Consider the following 23704-nt stretch of genomic DNA (forward strand, 5'->3'; position numbering starts at 1 on the left):
ATGGAATGGTAACATGAGTACATCAGGACACAATGTCGACTGAGTGTTAGTACGTTGGGGAGGAACAGGTAGCTGGACCCAGAAGGGTAGAATGTACCCTCTCGCATTTCCCCTTTTGCCTCAGCAATGCTCACCTCCTCTGAGTGACGCTTCTGAGACTGCAGAGCTGCCGTTCCTCTGGTTGGGCTGGCATTGTGGAAGGCCAGCCCACCTTCCCCAGTCGGCCGCCTCCACTTCCTGATCTTGGCAATAAAGTTGGGGGGAGGGAGGGGGGGGCAGAGAATCCCTTCTCCTTCCCTGACATGCTGGCCACTGAAAAAGCTCTCCAACCTTGGGGCTTTCCACACTTTTCTGGTGCCCAAAGTTTCTCAACTCTCCACAGGGACTTTCCTCATGTCGTATAAACTAATAGAAACTGGTTGATTTGCTGTGATTATTCACCGCCTTTTCGATTGTAGCATGTAACTACCAGCATGGTAGAAGGTGAGGTGAAAGGCCTTGTGGTTGTCTAGCACTTCTTATATTCCTATTCCCTTAAAGATGCAGCACAGCAGGAGAACTTTTGACCCATTCCCCCTGTGTCCTTTGTAAATACCTGCTAATTCCGTCTGAAATTGTATTCGAGGGAGGAATCTTCTGCTTCTGCTGGCTTGGAGGTGGGTAGGGTATGTAGTAAGGCGGGAAGGGTCTGTAACTAGGCGGGAAGGGTCTGAAATTAGGTGGGAAGGGAGGTAATTAGGCATGAAGGGTCTGTAATTAGAATTGAAGGGTTTGTAATTAGAATTGAAGGATATGTAATTAGGTGGGAAGGGAGGTAATTAGGTGGGAAGGGTATGTAATTAGGTGGGATGGTGGCAGTCCAAAACCCCTTTTCTCCCTCTCGCCTCCACCAGAATTAAGTTCTACGTGGGAAGGCCCATGGTTGACCTTCCTGCCCTGTCGTCTATTGAGGCCTTAAGCGGCCAATTAATGACCATGTAAGAATTTCATCCCATCACCCGTTGGTGGGCGGTACTGTCACCATACGGTGTGCATGGCGGATAAACCATGTAGCCAGCTTGTCATCTCCTGGTGGGGGGTGGGGGGGTGGGTAGGGTTGTGTTGGGGGGGTGGGTAGGGTTGTGTGGGGTGGGGAGATCCCACGACCACAGGCACTCGATGCCTGATCAAGGGACTGGACAGCAGGAAGGGGAAGGGCCCACTGACAACATGCCCCTGCCCTTGCTGCCTACACCCCTCTCCCTGCGACCTGCTCCCTGCGAACCTACCCTCTCTCCCCACCCCCTTAACCACTCCCACCCCCTTAACCCCCACCACCCACCCATTACTTACCTACAGCCTGGACTACTTCATGACCCTGGGACTCCGGTGCTTGTCCTTCTGGCAGCAGCCGAGGCCTCTGATTGGCCAGCAGCTCTCGATAGGTGAGACTTCCGCCCCCCCAGGGTCTTGATTTCGGGCGAAAGGCTGCCAGTGGTCATGCTGCCACCTGATTGGCTTGTGGTTCGGCGGGCCTTCCCAAAAAAGAGGTGGTGCGGGTCTCTTGCCGGCTCTCCAGCCAGCAGGAGAGACCCCTGGGACCCCAACAAGATTCTGCCCCAAGTGTCTGCCTCCAAACCCACATTGTCCAGGTCATTAGAGCGCTCTGTGCAAAATGAAATTGCCCACTGTTTCCACTTGGTTCCACTCGTGATAATCAGCAGTCACCAAGTTTTCAATTCATCAATAATTATTCACATACTCGCTCAATTCGTCCCCCAGTTTTGGAAGACTCTTTGTACGGCCCTCCAACCAACTTGTGTTTCAATGAAAAGATGCATTTGAATAACTGAAGCTTCTTTCATTACTGTAAGCACTTATTCCCATTAACCTAATCAAATACTGAGCTGTTAGCTGAAACAATATTTGAACAAAGTTGGTTGCCCTAAAGTTCACAGACTATACGGTGATCAGCAACTTCGCAACAAGGTGATGCATCAGAATTCGGGGAAGCGACCCAACACTGCCCACTAGATGGAGCCTTTGTATTAACCCAAAAGGAAAGGTTTGCATTTATTAGGCATCTCTTCCGAACCTCAGGACATCCCAAAGCGCTTCACAACCGCTGAAGTATTGTTGAAATGCGGCCACTCGTGTAACGAAGGAATCTCAGCAGCCAGTTTGTGCACGAGAACCAGCGAGGGAACAAGAAACAGGAGCAGGAGTGGACAGCACGGCTCATCGAGCCTGCTCCGCCATTCAGTACGATCGTGGCTGACCTTGGGCTTCAGTTGCATTTTCCTGTCTGCTCCTCCTATCCCTGGATTCCCTGGGAGAACAAAAATCTGTCTATCCCAGCCTTAAATATCTTCAATGATGGAGCATCCACAACCCTCTGGGGTCGAGAATTCCAAAGGTTCACAACCCCCTGAGTGAAGTAATTACTCCTCACCTCAGCCCCAATTGATCGGCCCCTTATCCTGAGACTGTGCCCCCATGTTTTTGATTCACCGACCAGCGGAAACCATCTCTCAGCGCCCACCCTATCCAGCGCCAGCAAGCTGCCACAGACAGTAATGTGATAATGACCAGGTAATCTGTTTTAGTGAGGTTGATCAAGGGATAAGTATTACCCAAGGCACCAGATATAAATCCCCTTCTCTTCTTGAAATAGTGCTATGGGGTATTTGAAGGCAGATAGTTTCATGTGAAAGGCGGCACCCCTGACACTGCAGCACTCCCTCCCTGGGAGTGCCAGTTATGTGCTCAAAATCCCAGGAATTTAACCCACCATCATCCGATTGCAAGGCGAGACTGCAGCTGTTAGACCATGACTGACGCTTAGTACAATCGCACATTATTACAGCTGTGGAAGAGCCTCTGAGTAGAATCAAGCATCCTTGGATGTGGAAGTTGGGCCAAAGAATAGGTGGATTGCCACTGTAACATCTCCCTTTATAAAGAAAGAATGGGATAAAGCAGGGCCCGTGTTTTAACCCTCTGACCATATCGGAATGGAAGTGGAGGGATTTAAAAATGGCAGATGGGACCTGATTCCAGGATTCCTGGCACCTCAGATTTTCACTGGCATGGGATAAAGGTATGGGGAGTGAGCCCGCACCCCTGTACTCCCCACATGACCAGCTCCATTGAGGGGATAGGAATCCCCTTCCCCAATCAATTTTAGTGGAATCATAAAAACATAGAAAATAGAAGCAGGAGTAGATCATTCAGCCATTTGAGCCTGCTCCACCATTCAATATGATCATGGCTGATCCTCTATCTCAACACCACACACCCACTCTCTCCCCATACCCCTTGATGCCTTCAGAGTCCAGAAATCTATCTATTTCCTTCTTAAATATATTCAGTGACTTGACCTCTACAATCTTCTGTGGTAGAGAATTCCACAGGTTCACCACCCTCTGAGTGAAGAAGTTGCTCCTCACCTCAGTCCTAAATGATCTACCTCATATCCTGTGACTCCTGTACACCATAGACTGTAACCCCTTGTTCTAGACCCCCAGCCTAGAGGTCACAGTAAGGCCAGTTTCTTCATGGCTCATGGGTCATGGATCTCCAGAAGAGTTGTGAACCATAGTCTGGATTCGGGAACCTTTTGAAAGATAAGGTTAAAAGGTTTTAACGATGCCCCCTCCATGCGAAGTCATACCAGCTCATGCCCTCTGCCCTCCCTAAATGTCCTGTCATACCCGCCACATCAACTCATGGTGCTTTCATGCTTATTTGCCCAGTATACATTCTGTACAGAACCAATTAACCCTATAGTAGCACTGTCATGTGTGTAATGGCTTCAAAAGAATGCTGTTGCTACAACCCTATAAAAGTGTCAATCAACCAGATCTTTAAAGTATCAAAAACAGAAGTGAGTTTGTTAACAGGTGAGCTCTCTTTTTAAGCAGTTATACAAGTAAAAAAAGTAAAAGTAACGGAAGTTCTGTACAAAGTATGAGGCCTAACAGCTGAGGCCTAACATTTTATGAATGTTTGGCATATAACTTCCTAACTTTTGTGCCCTTTGCCTCTAATAAAAAAGTCAGGGATCCCGTATTCTTCTTGTCTTTGAAGTTGGCAAAGCAAATCGTGTGTACATAAATTACCAAAACCAGGCACCAAAACCACCATCCCCCCACCCCAACAGCTCTCTGATCCTGCACTCTCTTTAGAATTATATCCTTTATTCTATATTGCCTTTCCTCATTCTTTTACCAAAATGTATCTCTTCACAATTTTCTCTTAAAGTGTCATGTGTATACCTATTTCACCAGTCAGTCTGTGTCCTCCTAAGGTTATTACTATCCTTCACATTTGTTTACTTATTTCCAAGTTTTGTGTAGTCCACAAACTGTGAAACTATGCCCAAGTCCAGGTCAATAAAGTATATCAGAAAGAGAAGAGGTCTTAGTGCTGACCCTGGGGGCCATCACTGTCTACCTTTCTCCAGTCTTAAACAACGACTGGTCCTGCTTTCTGTCCTCTAGTCAACTCTGTATCCATTTAATTCCATGGCTTTTAATTTTACTGACCAGTCTATTAGGTGGCTCTTTATAAAATGCCCCTTGAAAGTCCCAAGTGGTTATGGTACTGGGTTTGTAACCCCAAGATCAAGAGTTCAAATCTCACAATGGCAAACTATGAAACAATGTAACTTCATCTGAAACAGATGGAAACGTGTTTGTACTCGAAAGAGTTACATAACATCAACCATACTATCCTCATCAACCCTCTCCATCATTTCATCAAAGAACTCAATCAAGATAGTCAAACATGATTTGCCTTTAAGAAACCCGTGCTGGCTTTTGTTTGTTGGCACGTACTTATCCAACTCGTGGCATGCTTTGTCCCAGATTATTGCCTCTTGAAAGTTTCCCACTATCAATTAGTCCGTCTAGTTGAAAGCGGGAAACTTTCAGGTTTATCCCTCTACCCTCTTTTTAAACAGAGGTGTAACATTTGTAACCCTTCCACCCTCTGGCGTGTGCCAATATCCCATAGAGTCATTATGGCACAGTAGAAGGCCATTTGGCCCATCAAGTTCATGCTGGAGGAATATTGTGGCCAGGGCGGTTGCAAATTCGACCCCTCCTTCCCTCAGTGACCTAGGGTATTACCATTTGTTCTTGGAGGCTTTTCTACTCTCTGTGCTGCCAACCTTTTTAAGTACCTTCTCTTAAACTATTGATATCCCATCTAATCTCACTCCAGCCTCCTCCTTTACTGCTACATTTGCAGCATCCTTTTCTCTAGTGAAGGTAGATGCAAAGTGCTGAATTAGCACCTCAGCCGTGCTCTACTTTTTAAAATTTTTCTTCTTTCCCAGGATGTGGAATCGCTGGCTAGATCAGTAGTTATTGCCCGTTCTTAATTACGCCCCCTGCCTCCACAAGAAGATCTTTTTTGGTCCCTAATCAGCCCCACCCTTCCTTTTTACCTATCTTTTTACCATTTATATGTTTTATAAAAAGCCTTTAGGTTTGCTTTTATGTTCCCTGCTAAACTACATGTGGATTAGGAGCAGGAGTCGGCCAGTCCACCGCTCGAGCCTGCTTCGCAAACTAGAGTGTGGAATGTGGAGAATTTTTGCTGCTCTTATTCCCAATTTTTACATCCCCTTTGTGTCTGAATCCAGCTTGGCACAAGGAGTGCACCTCACGCCAATGAAGCAGTTTTGAAGTGCAGGCACTGTGAGAAAATGGCAGCAAATTTACACACACTGGTGTTCCACACACAGCAATGCGATAATTCCAATTTAACCTGTTTCGGTGATACTGGTTAGAAACATAGAAACTAGGAGCAGGAGGAGGCCATTCGGCCCTTGGAGCCTGCTCCGCCATTCATTATGATCATGGCTGATCATCCAACTCAATAGCCTGCTCCCGCTCTCTCCCCATACCCTTTGATCCCTTTCGCCCCAAGAGCTATATCTAACTCCATCTTGAAAGCATACAATGTTTTGGCCTCAACTACTTTCTGTGGTAACATCTGTGGAGAGGAGCACAGTTGACGTTTTGAGTCTGCATGACTCTTCAACAGAGCTAAGGAAAAATAGGTAGGGGGTGAAATATAAGCTGGTTTGGGGGGGGGAGTGGGACAAGAAGAGCTAAATAGACAGCCAGTGATAGGTGGAGATATCCAAAAGATGTCACAGACAAAAGGACAAAGAGGTGTTGAAGGTGGTGATATTATCTAAGGGAATGTGCTAATTAAGGGTAGAAAGCAGGACGAGCAAGGTACAGATAGTCCTAGTGGGGGTGGGGTGGGGGGAAGGAATCGAAAAAGGCTAAAAGGTAGAGATAAAACAATGGATGGAAATACATTTAAAAATAATGGAAATAGGTGGCAAAAGAAAAATCTATATAAATTATTGGGGAAAAACAAAAAGGAGGGGGAAAATCGGAAAGGGGGTGGGGATGGAGGAGAGAGTTAATGATCTAAAATTGTTAAACTCAGTATTCAGTCCGGAAGGCTGTAAAGTGTCTAGTCGGAAGATGAGATGCTGTTTCTCCAGTTTACATTGAGCTTCACTGGAACAATGCAGCAAGCCAAGGACAGACACATGGGCATGAGAGCAGGGTGGAGTGTTGAAATGGCAAGCAATAGGGAGGTCTGGGTAATGCTTGCAGACAGACCGCAGGTGTTCTGCAAAGCGGTCACCCAGTCTACATTGGTCTCTCCAATGTAGAGGAAACCACATTGGGAGCAATGAATGCAGTAGACTAAGTTGAGGGAAGTGCAAGTGAAATGCTGCTTCACTTGAAATGAGTGTTTTGGCCCTTGGACGATGAGGGGAGGGGAAGTGAAGGGGCAGGTGTTGCATCTTCTGCGGTTGCATGGGGAAGGTGTCGTGGGAGGGGGTTGAGGTGTAGGGGGTGATGGAGGAGTGGACTAGGGTGTCACGGAGGGAATTTTGTTTTTGTTTTGGATTTCCAGCATCTGCAGTTTTTTGCTTTTACTTTCTGTGGTAGCTAGGTTGAGGTATAAATATTGACCAGGCCTGTTCTTCTTCTCAATAGCATCATAGGATCACTATCTGTAATAATTTGACCTTAATGTAATATCAAAACTTGCGGACAGTAGTAAAATAGTGCATGTAGTTAACTGTGAAGAGGACTCTGAAGCATCTTTGGGTGAGGCGGGGTATAGAGTTGTTAGACACGATCAGACTCTTATACATGTGCTGATCTCTTTTTCCCAGATGCAGATGCGTTGTCTCTAGCTTCAGGACGAATCGAGCTAGTGCAGCTGAATGAAGCCAGTGAAGAATATTCCAAAATGGTCCGACATTTTTATGATTCCCTGAAAGACTTGCACAATAAAATTCGCATTATAAAGGTTAGAATGCAGCTGCCTTTTCTTTTTTTGCCAAATTTGCTCGCTCGCTGCTAAAGAAGTTGGGGCCAAGGGGTTCACTGGATCGTGTACGCTGTTGTTTCACTTCCAGTTTGTGGGCTTGGAAATGGCTCCGACCAACAGGGTGAAAGTTCACACTTTATGGCGATTGTGAAATCCGACACAAGAGTGGGGGAGAGGACATGTACCCACAAAGCAAAAGTACCCCAGATTCAGCAGCATCTAACTGTAAAAATGCCTCTGAAAACCATCGCCACCAGTGAAGGGTGTAATTGCAGTGTGACAAGTTCACATTGACAGTTCTCTTCATGAATGTGGGCATAGCGTCTGCAAATGTAAAATTCTTGTAAATAATGAACATAAAGACGGAAATGATTATTTTTCATATTGAGAATTGAATTACACCCTGGATTAATAATCCCCCCATCCATTAACCTCAATTCACCTGAACACCGTACTTTGTATTTGCTCCCCATGTGCCTTACCATGCGAGATCAACAACGTATACAATGTGTAACACCATCTCAAAGTGCCTCACTCAAGAAAGCACGTTTTGAGGGCAGGGAACAATGTTATATAGAGCAACATGGCAACTGTCCTGGACGCACAATATCCCACAAAGACATAGAAACTAGGAGCAGGAATAGGCCATTCATCCCTTCGAGCCTGCTCTGTCATTCATTATGATCATGGCTGATCATCCAGCTCAACAGCCTGCTCCCGCTGAGACACGATGAGATGTTTGATAAATTAAGCTTTACATTTTTTGGAGGTGCTGGCAAACATTCTGTGAGATCGGTAGCCTGAGAGCCATAATAGGATTGCCATGTTATGCTAATGGTCCGTGGGCCTTTTATTACAGCCACTGTTGTGAATAATCATTGCAATTGGTTGTAAGCTGCTGAGGTCATTCACAAAGAAGTGCACCTGCTTGTGAAGGTCAGACTCCTGAGCAGTGATTGGTATTCTCTGTTTTGAGATTGTTTTTCCATTTGTAAAGGGGTGCGTGCCAGACCTGTGAAAGATATTTGCAAGTAGCTTTCCATGGCACAGTGATTCAGAAATTTGACATTTTATAACCAAAGAAATGGTATGCTTCATAATGTGAAATATTATAGAGACCACTGGTTAAAGGGGGTATGAGTAAATTAGATTGTGTTATCGCTGAGGAAAGAGACATGCTGTCAAAGCTTTTTGTCTTGCACTCATCAGAACAGACACAAAAATGTCAAATTTCAAAAGGAACTGCAATTTATACTGCAAGAGAAAAGGGTGCTGATTGGTTGGCAATTCCATTCTGATTAGTCGAGGCGTTGCCATGGAGAATGCCTTGACCAATCAGAGTTAAGCACTCTTTTCTCATGCGTTATTCCCTTTGAAATTTGGCATTCTTGCATCTGTCCTGATGAGTGCAAGATGGAAAGCTTTGACAGCATGTCTCTTTTTTCAGCAACACTCCAGTTCTGTACTACCAAGCGACAAGTCGTGTTAAATGAATGCTACTCTGGGATTGAATACTGCCACTCGGGAGTATTTTTTGTAAACTGAAGCTTTCTCTAATTGAGACTGTAATTGAGGTTAACTTGAATTTGTTCCTGACTGTTGCCTCAGGTGGAGAAGGTGAACAACCCACTGCTGTACCAACAATACATGCTGAAGAAGGCCAGCATGGTGGCCGTGCAGACCAACGTCGAGCGAGTCCTCTACCATGGGACAACTGAGGAGAGCACTAAAGAGATTTATGTGCACGGTTTCAACAGGAGCTTCTCTGGGAAAAATGGTAAGAATCAGTAAACCTGACAGCATCCTGACCACAGGGGCTAGTTAACACTCGGAGGAGGAACTTCAGGGTGGCCAGGCTGAGCGAAATCTGATTACCCCCTGTCTCGTAATCTTTCTAATTGATATTATACGGGATGCATGTGTGTGGACAGAGCATGTTGCCATGCCCTTCTTAACAGAAGGGTGTACCTACGCCACATGGACTGCAGCGGTTCAAGAAGGCAGCTCACCACCACCACCACCTCAAGGACAACTAGGGATGGTGAACAAATGCTGGCCTTGCCAGTGACACCCACGTCCCCATGAAAAATTAAAACAAAGCTAAACAGCGTGCCAGACATTCACTATGTGGCCCCTGGAACCACAGAAACTGATGGTCTGTTGTTATGAACACAGCTCGTTCGCTGACATCTTTCAGAGTGGAGAAGCTGCCACTACCACCTGCATTTTTTACTTGGGAGCGCATGAATGATTTATTTGAGTGGCCTCTTTAAATATTTTGGCATGGTAACTTAAAGGGACCAAATAGAGGGTGGCCTACACGAGTGCTTTTGCATTGCTACACAGCCTTGCAGCTGACAGGGAAATTGTAATGGCCATTCTCACCTGGACTGGCCTACCTGTAACTTAAGTGTGGGGAAGTTGTAAAATGATCAGCCGCGGAATTTGTCTTGGTTTTTTTTTATTCTTTCAGGGAATGTGGGCATCGCTGGCTGGGCCAGCATTTGTTGCCCATCCCTAGTTGCCCTTGAGAAGGTGGTGGTGGTGAGCTGCCTTCTTGAACTGCTGCAGCCCATGTGGTGTAGGTACACCCAGTGTGCTGTTAGGAAGATAGACTTGAGGTTACCATTGGATTTCCGTGGCAGAATGAAATATTGGCCCAAATCAACTGGCCTCCATCTTCCCTGGAACTCCACATTTGAATCCCTCCACTCCAGTTTCTGCACCTACCACAGTACTGAAGCATCTCTTATCAAAATCATAAATGAAAACCAGTGTGACTGAGACAAAGGTAGACTATCTCTCCTTGTCCTTTTGACCTGCAACCTTTTGCACAAATTTCAGATCCAAAGCATCTCCCGAGCAGTCCTGCTGAGTGGGACTACACGTGCTATCCTCTAATACTGTGGCTACAAGAGCAGAGGCTAGGAATCATGCGATCAGTAACTCACCTCCTGACTCCCCAAAGCCTGTCCACCATCTACAAGGCACAAGTCAGGAATGTGGTGGAATGCTCCCCATTTGCCTGGATGAGTGGAGCTCCCATAACACTGAAGAAGCTGGACACCGTCCAGGACAACGCAGCCCACTTCATTGGCACCACATCCAGAAACATTCACTCTCTCCACCACCGACGCACAGTAACAGCAGTGTGTACCATCTACAAGATGCACTGCAGGAATTCACCAAGGCTCCTTCGACAGCACCTTCCAAACTCATGACCACTACCATCTAGAAGGACAAGAGCAGCAGACACATAGGAACACCATCACCTGCAAGTTCCCCTCCAAGTCACTCACCATCCTGACTTGGAAATATATCACCATTCCTTCACTTGTTGCTGGGTCAAAATCCCCTTCCTAACAGCACTGTGGGTGTACCTACACCACATGGACTGTAGAGGTTCAATAAGGCAGCTCACCACCACCTTCTCAAGGGCAACTGGGCATGGGCAATAAATGCTGGTCCAGCCAGCGAAGCCCATATCCTGTGAATGAATAAAAAAAAATCTTACCTATCCAGCTCTTGCCATGGTTTCCCTCCCCACTCTTGCACCGTTACTCCTGGTGCCTCCCAAGCATCGATCCTTAGGCCTCCCTCCTATTTCTGATCTACATGCTGCCCCTCAGCAACATCAGCTGAAGACGCAGTGTTAGTTTTCACTTGAACACTGATGGCACCCAGCCCTGCTTCATCACCACCTCTCTTGAACCTTCCACTGTGTTAAAATTATCAGATTGCTTGTCGGCATCTAGTACTGCGTGATCAAAAATTTCCACAACTAAGCTTTGTGGAGGCTGAGCCATTGCCTTCGGTCTCCGCTACAAACTCTGATCCATTGCTTCCAACCCCATCCCTCTCCCTGGCAACTGCCCGAGGCTGAACCAGACTGTTTGGAATCTTGGTGCCATATTTCACTCTGAGTTGAGCTTCCACCACATATCAGCACCAAAACTAAGACTACCTACTCACAGCTCCGAAAGATCATCCAACTGCACCCTGGCTGCAGGGCAACTGCTGCTGAAACCCTTATCCATGACTCTATGATTCTAATACACACCCTGCCAGCCTCCCTAGCCCTGCCCTCCGCAAAATTGAGGTCATTCAAAACACAGAGATAAAAACAAGAAACTGCGGATGCTGTAAATCCAAAACAAAAACAGAAATACCTGGAAAAACTCAGCAGGTCTGGCAGCATCGGCGGAGAAGAACAAAGTTGTTGTTAGTTGTTAGTTCTGTCGAGGGGTCATGAGGACTCGAAACGTCAACTTTGTTCTTCTCCGCCGATGCTGCCAGACCTGCTGAGTTTCTCCAGGTATTTCTGTTTTTGTTTTGTCATTCAAAACTCTGCTGCCTGTGACTTAACTTGTGCCTATTCACCCATCTCATCCTTGTTTTCAAATCTGTAATCTCCTCCCCCCTTGCGGCACCCCACTCCCCCCAACCCTGAGATATCTGTGCTTCTTGAACATTCCTGATTTTAATCGATTCCATCATTGGTGGCCATGCCATGAGCTGTCTAGGCCCTGAGCTCCACAGATCTCTCTCTAAACCTTTCTGCCTCTCTCCCTCTCATTCCTTCTTTAAGATGCTCTTGAGAGCCCACCTCTTTGAGGAAGCTCTTGGACACCTGACCTAATTATGAAGTGCAGTATCATATTTGATTTGATAATCCCTCCTGCGAAGTGCCTTGGAGCATTTTGCTACACTAAAGATGCAGTCTAAATGCAAATTGTTGTTCTATTGGACTAGCCTGGTTTTGAACTGTAGCCCAGCAAGATTTGGTGCCTTTGGCAGGTTGGGGCTGGAGGTGGGGAGGAACTTGGCTGGGGGAGTGAATAAAAATACTGATGTGTTTGATGTCATTATCTTTCAGCTTCTGTCTACGGGCAAGGTGTTTATTTTGCCTTAAACGCCGTTGTGTCGGCACAGGACCAATATTCCCCACCCAACGCCAATGGACATAAATTCGTGTTTGTGGCAAAAGTCCTGACTGGAGCCTACACAAACGGGAAGTCCAATATGAAGACTCCGCCACTGAAAGAGAACAGCGAAATGCCACTCAGATATGACTCGCTTGTTGACAATTGCAACAATCCTAAAATATTTGTCATCTTCAATGATACCCAGGCGTACCCTCAATACCTCATCACCTGCCAGAATAACTGATACCTCCCTACAACTGCTCCTTGTGAAGATCGCTGTACTCTGACATTCTACCATACCTGGATTATCCTGCTGCTTCTCTAGTCTTATTGAACCCAGCCCTTCTCCCTCTGATGGGGTGAAACTTTATCCATAGGAGGTTTGGGTCAATGCACTGAGCCTTAGATAGCAAACCAGACAGTGGATATGCTTGTATTCGTAGCAAGCCCATTCTCTTTTTAATTCTTTTCATGCTGAAACTCTTAACTCACTTCTCTGGATCACAAGGTTCCTCATCCTTTAAGAATGTAAATTGAAAAGTCATTCCATTCGCCTGGTTAGATGGGACTTTGACTTATTTTATGCTGTCAACTGCATTCTGAGCAAGCTGCCTTATTGCCATGCCTCTGGTCATGTTGGGAGACTTCTTTGTATGTAGACTTTCATGGGATGTGGGTGTCACTGGCAAGGCCAGCATTTGTTGCCCGCCCCTAATTGCCCTTGAGCTGAGCGGCTTGCTCGGCCATTTCAGAGGGCAGTTAAGGGTCAACCACATGTAGGCCAGACCGAGTAAGGTCAGCAGATTTCCTTCCCTAAAGAGTGAACCAGATGGCTTTTTACAATGTGCTTGCTGATCTACGTTGATAGTTTCAATGATGGATTCACGATTACCTGAGGTTCGCTTTCAATTCCAGATCTGTTGACTGAATTTAACTGTGTTGGCATTTGAACCCTTGTCCCCAGAGCATTAGCCTGGGCCAGTGACATGACCACCATCTCTCGCCTCCCTTCCCCCTACTTCCCCACAAAATGAAAGCTTGTAAATTATAATGTGTCTATGTCATGTATTTCACAAAAAAAAAGTGTGCGTTTTTAGAATTAAGGCTTGGGGAGCAATCAGTTTTCTTGAGGGGTTGTGGGTGAGGGCTGTCCCTTCCTCTGACACAGCCTCCATCTCCAAAGTAGACCCTTTGCTGTTTACCCGATTGGGCCTAAACCTGACTCCAGACCCACAGCAAAGTGGTTGATTCTTCACTGCCCTCTGAAATGGCCTCAGCTGTATCAAACTGCTGTAGCAAAAAGCACTGCGGGTGTACCTACACCACACGGACTGCCACAGTTCAAGAAGGTGGCTCATCGTCACCTTTTCAAGGGAAATTAGGGATGGACAGCAAACACTGGCCTGGCCAGTGACGCCCGCATCCCGTGAATGAATTTTTAAAAAGTTTACTCACTTTAGTGTTTCCTGTACTTGAACCATTAAATTTTGCTTCCCTGTGAATGGTTTAAGCTGCCTCATGTCCAGACTGTGACTGTTTCCTACAGGAGCTGAAAATCCTTCCTTTTTAAAGCTGAGATGCCTGTGGTTTTCATGCCATGAAGCGTTGGAGTCTACCTGTGCAGTAGCTACCCTCCCTTGGCTACATGGCTTGCCTGCCAGTCATTGAAACCAAACAAACTGCTGATTTGATTTAGTTTTTTTTTAAAAATCCAGAAGAACTTGTGAATACTTTGCGGGATATTTAATTTTTTTTTCTCTCCTGGGTCATGTTGTGAGAACTGGAGGAGTGAGATGATACTGTTTTTTGTGAAAAGGCTTCAAAGGATTACTTGCGAGACAGGTGGCACTCGGGAGATTTGCACCTCACTCCCTCAAGCTCTACAGTGTGGTTTCAGTGGTGAGAGGCACAGGGGTTGCCTCCTGTAACTCCCAGCAAATTAGTATGAGGTGGCCCTGGGCCATAAGACCAGAAGTAGGAGCAGAAGTAGGCCATTCGGCCCATCGAGTCTGCTCTGCCATTCCACGAGATCTTGGCTGATCTGATCCTCAACTCCACTTTCCTGCCCTTTCCCCATAGCCCTTGACTCGCTTACTGTTAGGAGAGAACAGCTGTCAAGGTGGGAGCTGGAGGCAGGGGAATGGGGGGGTGGTGGTGGGGATGAAGTGGGGAAGGTGTCAGCTGGTGCAATAAGTGAAGAATTACCAAAGGGAGGAACGCCTTTAAACGCATTGCGCAGGCTGCCCAGGATTCTGAGCCAGCTGAACCAGAATGCTTCCATCTGTCGAGTTAGCTAATCTCAGACGTTAGGGATTGATCATTGACATCTGTGCCTTAGGGTTAGGGAGATGAAAAATGGGTGGGCTTCCTCCAGTCTGTCTATCCAGTGACTCCCCTGTTGTAAGTAACCATTGCCTGAATGGTGTGAGGAAAGGGAAGCAGGCTAGACTGTGGTGGTCGAATAGGCTGCAGTTACTCACTATTGTGACTCACGCTGGAAATCGTACAGCACAGGAAGAGGCTATTCAGCCCATTGTTGGTTCTTTGAACAAACTATCAGTTAGTTCCACTCCCCTGCTTTTTCCCATAGCTCAGTAAATGTTTCCTTTTCAAGTATTTGTCCCACTTCCTTTTGAAAGTTATTATTGAATCTGCTTCCAGTGTCCTTTCAGGGAGTGCGTTCTAGGTCATAATTCACTGTGTAAAGCAAAGTCCTGCTCATCAGCCCTTGAGTTCTTTCATCAATTACAACGTGTAAAATAATGTCTTAGCTCAGGGAGGAAGATTGGAGAATTGATTAAAAATAAAAACCAAAATGTTTAAACAAATAAGCAAACTAATAAACCTGCTGCTGAGTAGATATTGCCTGGCTTGGCGAACAGTTTGTCTTCGACATGTTTGATCCTATGTTCCTTGTCCTACTTTAATGATGTGTGTTGACTTAGTGCTCTAGATTTATCTTTTCTGTATTGTTTAATGTCACACATACCTTTGTAAGGTCCCTTCACAGTTCTCTCCTTACAAGGCTGAATAGTCCAAGTCTCTCCTGCTCTCCTTCATAACAGAATCCTCTGTCATTACAGGCTCCCTCCCCTCAGCCCCCCTGTACCGGCACCGGGACTAAACCTTGAGCATTGCGCAGTGTTAATGTGCCATCCTCTGACTTATATACAATGTGCATTTATTGAGAAAGTAATGCATATGAATTTGGAGCAGGAGTAGGCCATGTGGCCCCTCAAGCTTGTTGCACCATTCAATGAGATGATGCATACCCCCGATAATCTGTCACTCCCTTGTTAATCAAGAATCCATCTAGCTCTGCCTTAAAAATATTCAAAGGCTCTGCTTCCACTGCCTTTTGAGGAAGAGAGTTCCAAAGACTCACAACCCTCTGAGAGAAAAAAATTTCTCTTCATCGCTGTCTTAAATGAGCGGCCCTTTATTTTTAAACACTGACCCTTAGTTCTAAAATCTCCCACAAGAGGAAACATCCTCTCCACATCCACCCTGTCAAGACCCCTCAGGGTCTTAAAGGTTTCAGTCAAGTCGCCTCTTACTCTTCTAAACTCCAGTGGATACAACCTTTCCTCATAAGACAACCCACCCATTCCTGGTATTATCCTAGTAAACCTTCTCTGAACTGCTTCTAATGCATTTACATCTTTCTTTAAATAAGGAGACCAGTACTGTACATAATACACCAGATGTGGTCTCACCAGTACCCTGTATAACTGAAGCATAACCTCTCTACTTTTGTAACCAATTCTCCTTGCAATAAATGATTACATTCTATTAGCTTTCCTAATTACCTGCTGTACCTGCATACTCTAACCTTTTGTGATTCATGTACTAGGACACCCAGATCCCTCAGAATCTCAGAGCTCTGCAATCTCTCACCATTTAGATTCTTTTTTCTTCTTCCTGCCAAAATGAACAATTTCACATTTGCCCACATTATACTCCATTTGCTAGGCCTTTGCCCACTCACTTAACCTAGAAAGAACAAAAAAACCCCACAGTAATACATTCCATGCCCTGGAGACCTAAATCACCAGCCTGCTTGTGTCAGGACATCAAATGAATACTTAGAACAGCAAGAGCTTCTCCAAGATATTAGCACTTCTCTAATTCTGGCCCCTTAAGCATCCATAGTTTTAATATCTCAACTATTAAGTGCTGCACCTTGCGTTGCTTGGGTCCCAAGTTCTGGAATGCCCTCCCTATTCCTCTCCACCTCACATTCCTCCTTTTGATGCTCCTTAAAACCGACCTCTTTGACCAAGCTTTCGGTCGTCTGATTTTTAAAAAATAATTAATTCATGGGATTAATTCATTCGCTGGCTGGGCCAGCATTTATTGCCCATCCTTGGATGCCATTGAGAAGGTGGTGGTGAGCTGCCTTCTTGAACCGCTGCAGTCCATATGGTGTAGGTACACCCACAGTGCTGTTAGGGAGGGAGTTCCAGGATTTTGACCCAGTGACAGTGAAGGAACTGCGATATATTTCCAAGTCAGGATGGTGAGTGACTTGGAGGGGAACTTGCAGGTGGTGGTGTTCCCATCTATCTGCTGCCCTTGTCTTTCTGGATGGTAGTAGTTATGGGTTTAGAAGGTGCTGTCAAAGGAACCTTGGTGAATTCCTGCAGTGCATCTTGTCTTTGGTACACACTGCTGCTACTGTGCGTAGGTGGTGGAGGGAGTGAATGTGGATGTGGTGCCAATCAAGCTGGCTGCTTTGTCCTGGATGGTGTCCAGCTTCTTGAGTGTTGAGGGAGCTGCACTCATCTAGGAAGTGGGAAGTATTCCATCACATTCTGACTTGTGCCTTGTAGATGGTGGACAGGCTTTGGGGATTCCCAGTCTCTGCTTGTAGCCACAGTATTTATATGGCTAGTCCAGTTCAGTTTCTGGTCAGTGGTAATCCCCAGGATGGTGATAGTGAGGGATTCTATAGTTTTCTCCTCTCACCTTAAATCTATGTCCCCTAGTAATTCTTTCACCATGGGAAAAAGCTTCTGACTATCTAATCTGTCCATGCCACTCATAATTTTGTAAACTTCTATCAAGTCGCCCCTCAATCTCCGTCGCTGTAGTGAGAACAATCCGAGTTTCTCCAACCTCTCCTCGTAGCTAATAACCTCTAGACCAGGCAGCATCCTGGTAAACCTGCTCTGCACCCTCTCCAACACCTCCATATCCTTCTGGTAATGTGGCGACCAGAATTGCACGCAATCTTCCAAGTGTGGCCTAACCAAGGTTCGATACAGATGTAGCATGACTTCCCAGCTTTTATACTCAGTAGCCCTGCCGATGAAGGCAAGCATGCCATATACATTCCTGACTACCTTATCCACCTGCGTTGCCACTTTCAGTGACCTGTGAACCTGTACGCCCAGATCCCTCTGCCTGTCGATGCACTTAAGCGTTCTGCCATTTATTGTATAATTCTTACCTGTATTAGACCTTCCAAAATGCATTACCTCGCATTTGTCTGGATTAAACTCCATCTGCCATTTCTCAGCCCAAATCTCCAATCGATCTATATCCCTTTGTATCCTTTGATAATCCCCTTCACTATCTGCAACTCCTCCAACCTTAGTGTCGTCTGTGAACTTACTAATTAGCCCAGTTACATTTTCCTCCAAATCATTTACATATACTACAAACAGCAAAGGTCCCAGCACTGATCCCTGCGGAACTTCACTAGTCATAGTTCTCCATTCAGGAAAGCACCCTTCCACTGCTACCCTCTGTCTTCTATGACCAAGCCAATTCCGTATCCATCTTGCCAGCTCACCTCTGATCCTGTGCGACTTTACCTTCTGTACCAGTCTGCCATGAGGGACCTTGTCAAAGGCATAACTGAAATCCATGTAGATAACATCCGCTGCCCTTCCATCGTCAATCATCTTTGTCATTTCCTCGAAAAACTCGATGAAGTTAGTGAGACACGATCTTCCCTTCACAAAACCATGCTGCCTCTCACTAATACGCCCATTTGCTTCCAAATGGTAGTAAATCCTATCATGAGGAATCTTCTCCAATAATTTCCCTACCACTGACGTAAGGCTCACTGGCCTGTAATTTCCTGGATTATCCCTGCTACCCTTCTTAAACAATAGAACAACATTGGCCATTCTCCAGTCCTCTGGGACCTCACCCGTAGCCAGTGAGGATACAAAGATTTCTGTCAAAGCCCCAGCAATCTCCTCCCTTGCCTCCCTCAGTACTGTGGGGTAGATCCCATCTGGCACTGGGGACTTATCCACCTTAATATTCTTCAAGACGCCTAACACCTCTTTTTGATCTCAACATGATCCAGGCTATCTACACACTCCTCCCTAGACAAATTGACCGCTAAGTCCTCTTTGGTGAATACTAATGAGAAGTACTCATTTACTATCTTTCCCATTTCTTCTGGCTCCACACACAGATACCTCTGTCCCTGAGTGGGCCTACCCTTTCCCTGGCTACCCTCTTGCTTTTTACATATGTATAAAAGGCCTTGGGATTTCCCTTAAACCTGGTTGCCAGTGACTTTTCATGACCCCTTTTAGCCCTCCTGACTCCTTGCTTAAGTTTCTTCTTACTTTCTTTATATTCTCCATGGGCTTCATCTGTTCCCAGCCTTCTAGCCATTACGAATGCTTCCCTTTTCTCTTTGACTAATCTCACAATATCCTTCGTTATCCAAGGTTCCTGAAACTTGCCATGCTTATCCTTCATCCTAGCAGGAACGTGCCGGTCTTGAATTCTTATCAACTGACGTTTGAAAGACCCCCACATGTCAGTTGTTGATTTGCCCTCAAACATCCGCCTCCAGTCTAGATTCCTCAGTTCCTGCCTAATATTGTTATAATTAGCCTTCCCCCAATTAAGCACCTTAACCCGAGGACTCCTGTTATCCTTATCCACCAGTACCTTGAAACTTACTGAATTATGGTCATTTTTCCCGAAATGCTCTCCTACTGAAACTTCGACCACCTGGTCGGGTTCATTCCCTAATACCAGGCCCAGTATTGCCCCTTCCCTAGTTGGACTATCTACATACTTTTCATTGAAATGTGCCAGGACTTTAACAGAAGTAAACTCTTGCTTGAGTTCCTTGACACTTTCCTGACTGGCTCGTGACCAATCCCATTTTGCATTCTTCTTCAGCAGATTATTCAGTGATGCTGCCTTGGTAGCCAAACTGGAAATGAACTTGCCATAGTAATTCACAAGTCCCAAAAATGAAAGAAGCTCCTTAACATTTTTGTGCTCTGGTGCATTCGCCACTGCCTCCACCTTTCTGGGTGAGGTTGAGAGGTTGGTTTCATTGATCACATGTCCCAGGTATTCCACTAAGGGCTTCAGGAACGAGCATTTGGATTTCTTGCAGTGGATGCTGTATTTTTCCGGTCCACACAGGACCCTGCCTAGATTCTCTAAATGAGTTGGGAGGTTTTTCCCAGTGATGAGTATGTTGTCTTGGAAGCAGATTACATGAGGTAGGCCCTGCAGTATTTTGTCCATGGCCTGCTGGGATAAGGCTGGTGATGATGTGATTCCAAATGGTGGTAGTCATTTGTATTGACATAGACCTCTGTGTGTGCTGATGATTGTTTCTTCCTGAATCTGCAACCAGCTGCATTGCAAAAATAGCTGTGATAGGTCAAGCTTTGTGAATAACTCACCTCCATTCAGAACAGTAAACAGGTCCTCATTTTTTGATACTGGGTACTGATGCACTTCCAGGAAAGGATTAATGGTGATTTTATAGTCACCACATATTCTGATAGACCCATCATCCTTCACTACTGGGACTTTGGGAGCTGCCCACTCTGCATAATCAACTTTTTCAATTATCTGAAAGTTTTCAAGTTGTTCTAGTTCCTGCTTGATTTTCTGTCACATTGAGTAGGGAACTGAATGTGGTTAAAAGAACCTTGGAGAAGTTTCGTCCTTCACAGCAAGTTTAACTTCAATGTCTTTAATAACTCCACGACCTTTGAAGACATCAGTATGCTTGTCTAACAAGGACTGCAACATGGGGTTGCAATGCACTTTATTTATTTTATTCCAGTTCAGCTGAATTTCTTTTAGCCAGTTCCTGCCCATAAGCGATGGACGATTCCCTTTCACAATGATAAGTGGCAACTTTGCTATTTGATTTCGATATTTAGCTTGAAAGGACATTTTTCCAACTTTATTCACCGGTGTAGGTGGAGGAGGGTTTTCTCCAATGGGCATTTCTTGAAATGTTCTCCCATGTCTAGCCTGAAGCAATAGAAACAGATGCTCCGGTGTCAAGATAAAAGCAAAAAACTGCAGATGCTGGAAATCCAAAACAAAAACAAAAATACCTGGAAAAACTCAGCAGGTCAGGCAGCATCTACAGAGAGGAGCACAGTTAACGTTTCGAGTCCAAATGACCCTTCAACAGAACTAAGTAAAAATAGAAGAGAGGTGAAATATAAGCTTGTCCTGCTTTCTACCCTTAATTAGCACATTCCTTAGATAATATCACCACCTTCAACACCTCTTTGTCCTTTTGTCTGTGACATCTTTTGGTTATCTCCACCTATCACTGGCTCTCTATCCAGCTCTTCTTGTCCCACCCCCTCCCCTTAAACTAGCTTACATTTCACCTCTTTTCTATTTTTACTTAGTTCTGTTGAAGGATTATACGGACTCGAAACGTTAAACATAGATGCTGCCAGACCTGCTGAGTTCTTCCAGGTATTTTTGTTTTTGCTCCAGTGTAAACCTCCATTTCAACCATTTTACTATTTAAGGCAATGCCAACTTTTAGTCCTTCATCTAGTTTCAGATCAGATTGAATGCAATACAATTGCTCTTCTGCCTTGTTGCTGTTAGTTTCACTTTCTGTCTCATCTGGACTCTCATTACTTGTGTATTTTGTTTCCAAGTAGTCCCTCTTTTTAAACTGCCTGTTTATTTTCAAGCTCGACTTCTCTGTGTGCTTTATGTGATGCCGTTTTCTTGGCGATACTGCTTTACTGTGATCAGCCTTTGATCTACATGCACGCTGTATGTGTCCTTTTTATCCACAGTAGCAACAATCAGCGGTTTTCCACTTACAGGCTTCTGCATTTTGCCCTATTCCGTTACAGCGGTAACATGTTTGAAAGCGAGTATACCTTGACTTTACTATTTTAACTTTGGTATCGTTAGAATATGCTTTCAAATCTCCAGCTTGTTTTTCTGCCATTTCTATCGTAATCTCGAACGCTTTCTTCAGTGTCAACTCTTGCTCCGCTAACAATCTACAGTGAATTCTTCCATTTCTTAGTCCACAAACCAAGCGATCATGCAGCGCTTCTTCCAGGTAACCTTTAAAACCACAATGTTCTGCTAATTTTCTCAACTCAGCCAGGAACTGGGGAACTGACTCATTTTCATGCTGTTCTCTTCGGTGAAACTTGAATCTCTCGGCAATAATTGCTGGTCTGGGATCGAAGTGCTTTGTCAAAGTGTCCACAAGCTCTTTAAAGCTTTTATCTGTTGGCTTGTCAGGAGCAATGAGATTTCTCAGTGAAGTGAAATCTTTCACTCCGATGACTGTAAGAAACACTGAAGCCTGCATTTCCTCCTCAATCTCATTCACAATGATAAGCTGTTCCATTTGCTCAACATGAACTACAAAGTCCATAGTAACTGGACCAAAAGGCTCATCACCTTTTGAAGTGTTTTGTCACTTCTTAACAATTAACAATACACACACACACACACACACATACACACATACACACACACAGTTATCTGCTTCTGAACACAAACTTCCTGTGTAAAAAACTGAAGGTTCCTTTATTCCTATTCTACATGAGAGGGCAATACACCCAACTGGTAGGATTTTTTATGTAACACTTTTTAACTAAAATGTCCTTTTATAAAAAAAATCATAAACATTAAACACAAACATCACAAGCTATCTTCCATGCATCCTCTCTCACTGACTCAGTCATCAACAGTTCCACTGCTTCACACACCCATAGCAAAGAGTTACAAACTTTCAGTTGTCTCTTTGGACCTTCTTGCCTCTTGCAAGCTGTTCTTGCTTTAAATCTGCTTTCTGCAGCTTTAGTCTCCTTAAATCTGAAGCTTGGAGACTTTCCCTCTGCCCCTTACTCTTAAATTCATTAATATGACCTTTTCCCAGGTTCCTGTCCTTCCTTTGACTAGAAGATCTGCTCTGGACTTTACCCTCTTCCATGGATTCCCTGGATTTTGGGATCTTTTTTCAGCTTGGGACTTGCCCTCTGTCCTTCCTAGGCAGCTTATGCCTGGCAGCTACCTTCAAAACTGACCTCAAACTCCTGTTTCTTCAGTTTTTCTATGTGTGTCTGTGGGAGGGATCTGCCTGTCTGGACACCTAATGCTAGGCAACAACACTGTTCTTTTCTACTCTTGTTTGCTTAACTTCGCTTACAGCCATAAAACTCTAATTATAAATGCAAGCAGTTTTTAAAGTGAAACTAAAACTCAATTTGACCTTTCTTAACACACAAATACAGAACTAGAAATCCAACTTAAACTTTAAAGCTAAAACTCAGTCCTAACACCCAAAAAAATACAAATATAACTTACTTAAATTGTCTCTATTTCCTACATCACCCCTCAATCTTCTAAATTCAAGAGAATGGCACAGGTTGTTGCCGTGCTGGAGAGACTCTCCACCGTGGCAAAAATCCCGTAAATGGCTGAAAATTCTAAGTCCTTCCCCTGAATCCAGCATTTCCCATCTTCATGGGGGCAGGACTGAAATCAGTTCAGTCTGGGTTTTGTGGATGTACGATTCGCAGAGGCAACTGGCCATTTAAATCACAGCTGCATCCACTGGCCTCCGAGTTTTACGCTCCAGCTGCATGAATCCTGGAGCATGCAGAGCAGACCAGGGAAGGTGAGGTCTGAACTTCATGGGTTCATTTGGATAGCTAAGATACGTCTTCGGAGAGGTAAGGTACCCCTTTGAGAGTGTTAAGAGTGAACATGGTTATCACTTTTACGCACAAACTCATTGGAACTGTCAAGCTGTCAAAGAACTGTCTAGTTGTCAAAGCCATTGAGGAAGTGTCAAAGCTGTCTAGGAAATGTCCAAGGATGCGTTGGCATGGAGGAGCTAAGGAAAAAGGTGGTGGGTGGGGGCATGGATTGGCACTAAATTGGCATGGGGTAATGAGGGGTCATGTGGTTGGGGTCTATGGGTAGGCATAGGTTGGCATGGATGAGGCATAGGGAGTGTGCAGGTGAAGGGTGAGGGCTGTTTTTTCTGTTTCATTTTTAACAATTTCTTTAAGCACAGTGTCACAGCATAGAGGCAGGCCTTCTGCCCAGCTCTCCCCCATATTTGTTCAGGGGTCGCCCACCCAGACTCCTATTTCAGCCTGCCTCCCAACCGCCGCCCCCAAACAAAAACCCGACCC

The 23704-nt window shown here is 45.1% G+C and overlaps 2 protein-coding genes across 4 annotated transcripts in view; one reads left to right on the plus strand and one right to left on the minus strand.

Annotated features, from left to right (window-relative positions):
• The window catches only part of parp10 (poly(ADP-ribose) polymerase family member 10), a 50737-nt gene extending 37411 nt beyond the window's left edge, over window positions 1–13326 (plus strand). For all 3 annotated transcript variants that reach the window (XM_041184302.1, XM_041184304.1, XM_041184303.1), the window contains exons 9-11: window positions 7196–7332; window positions 8962–9130; window positions 12230–13326. In XM_041184302.1, the coding sequence (XP_041040236.1) occupies window positions 7196–7332; window positions 8962–9130; window positions 12230–12522 (599 nt within the window). In that variant the 3' untranslated portion in view covers window positions 12523–13326. The remainder of the gene's footprint in view (window positions 1–7195; window positions 7333–8961; window positions 9131–12229) is intronic.
• A 1129-nt stretch (window positions 13327–14455) lies between these two features.
• LOC121275797 (uncharacterized mitochondrial protein AtMg00860-like) lies at window positions 14456–19793 on the minus strand. Its single transcript, XM_041183424.1, has 2 exons — window positions 19330–19793; window positions 14456–14459 (listed from the first exon to the last, which is right to left on the minus strand). Exons 1-2 carry the CDS (start codon window positions 19791–19793, stop codon window positions 14456–14458), a joined length of 468 nt encoding a protein of 155 aa, XP_041039358.1.
• Window positions 19794–23704: the final 3911 nt, after the last annotated feature.

The sequence above is a fragment of the Carcharodon carcharias genome, chromosome 3 (genome assembly GCF_017639515.1).
Source record: "Carcharodon carcharias isolate sCarCar2 chromosome 3, sCarCar2.pri, whole genome shotgun sequence".
Classification (NCBI taxonomy): Eukaryota; Metazoa; Chordata; class Chondrichthyes; order Lamniformes; family Lamnidae; genus Carcharodon; species Carcharodon carcharias.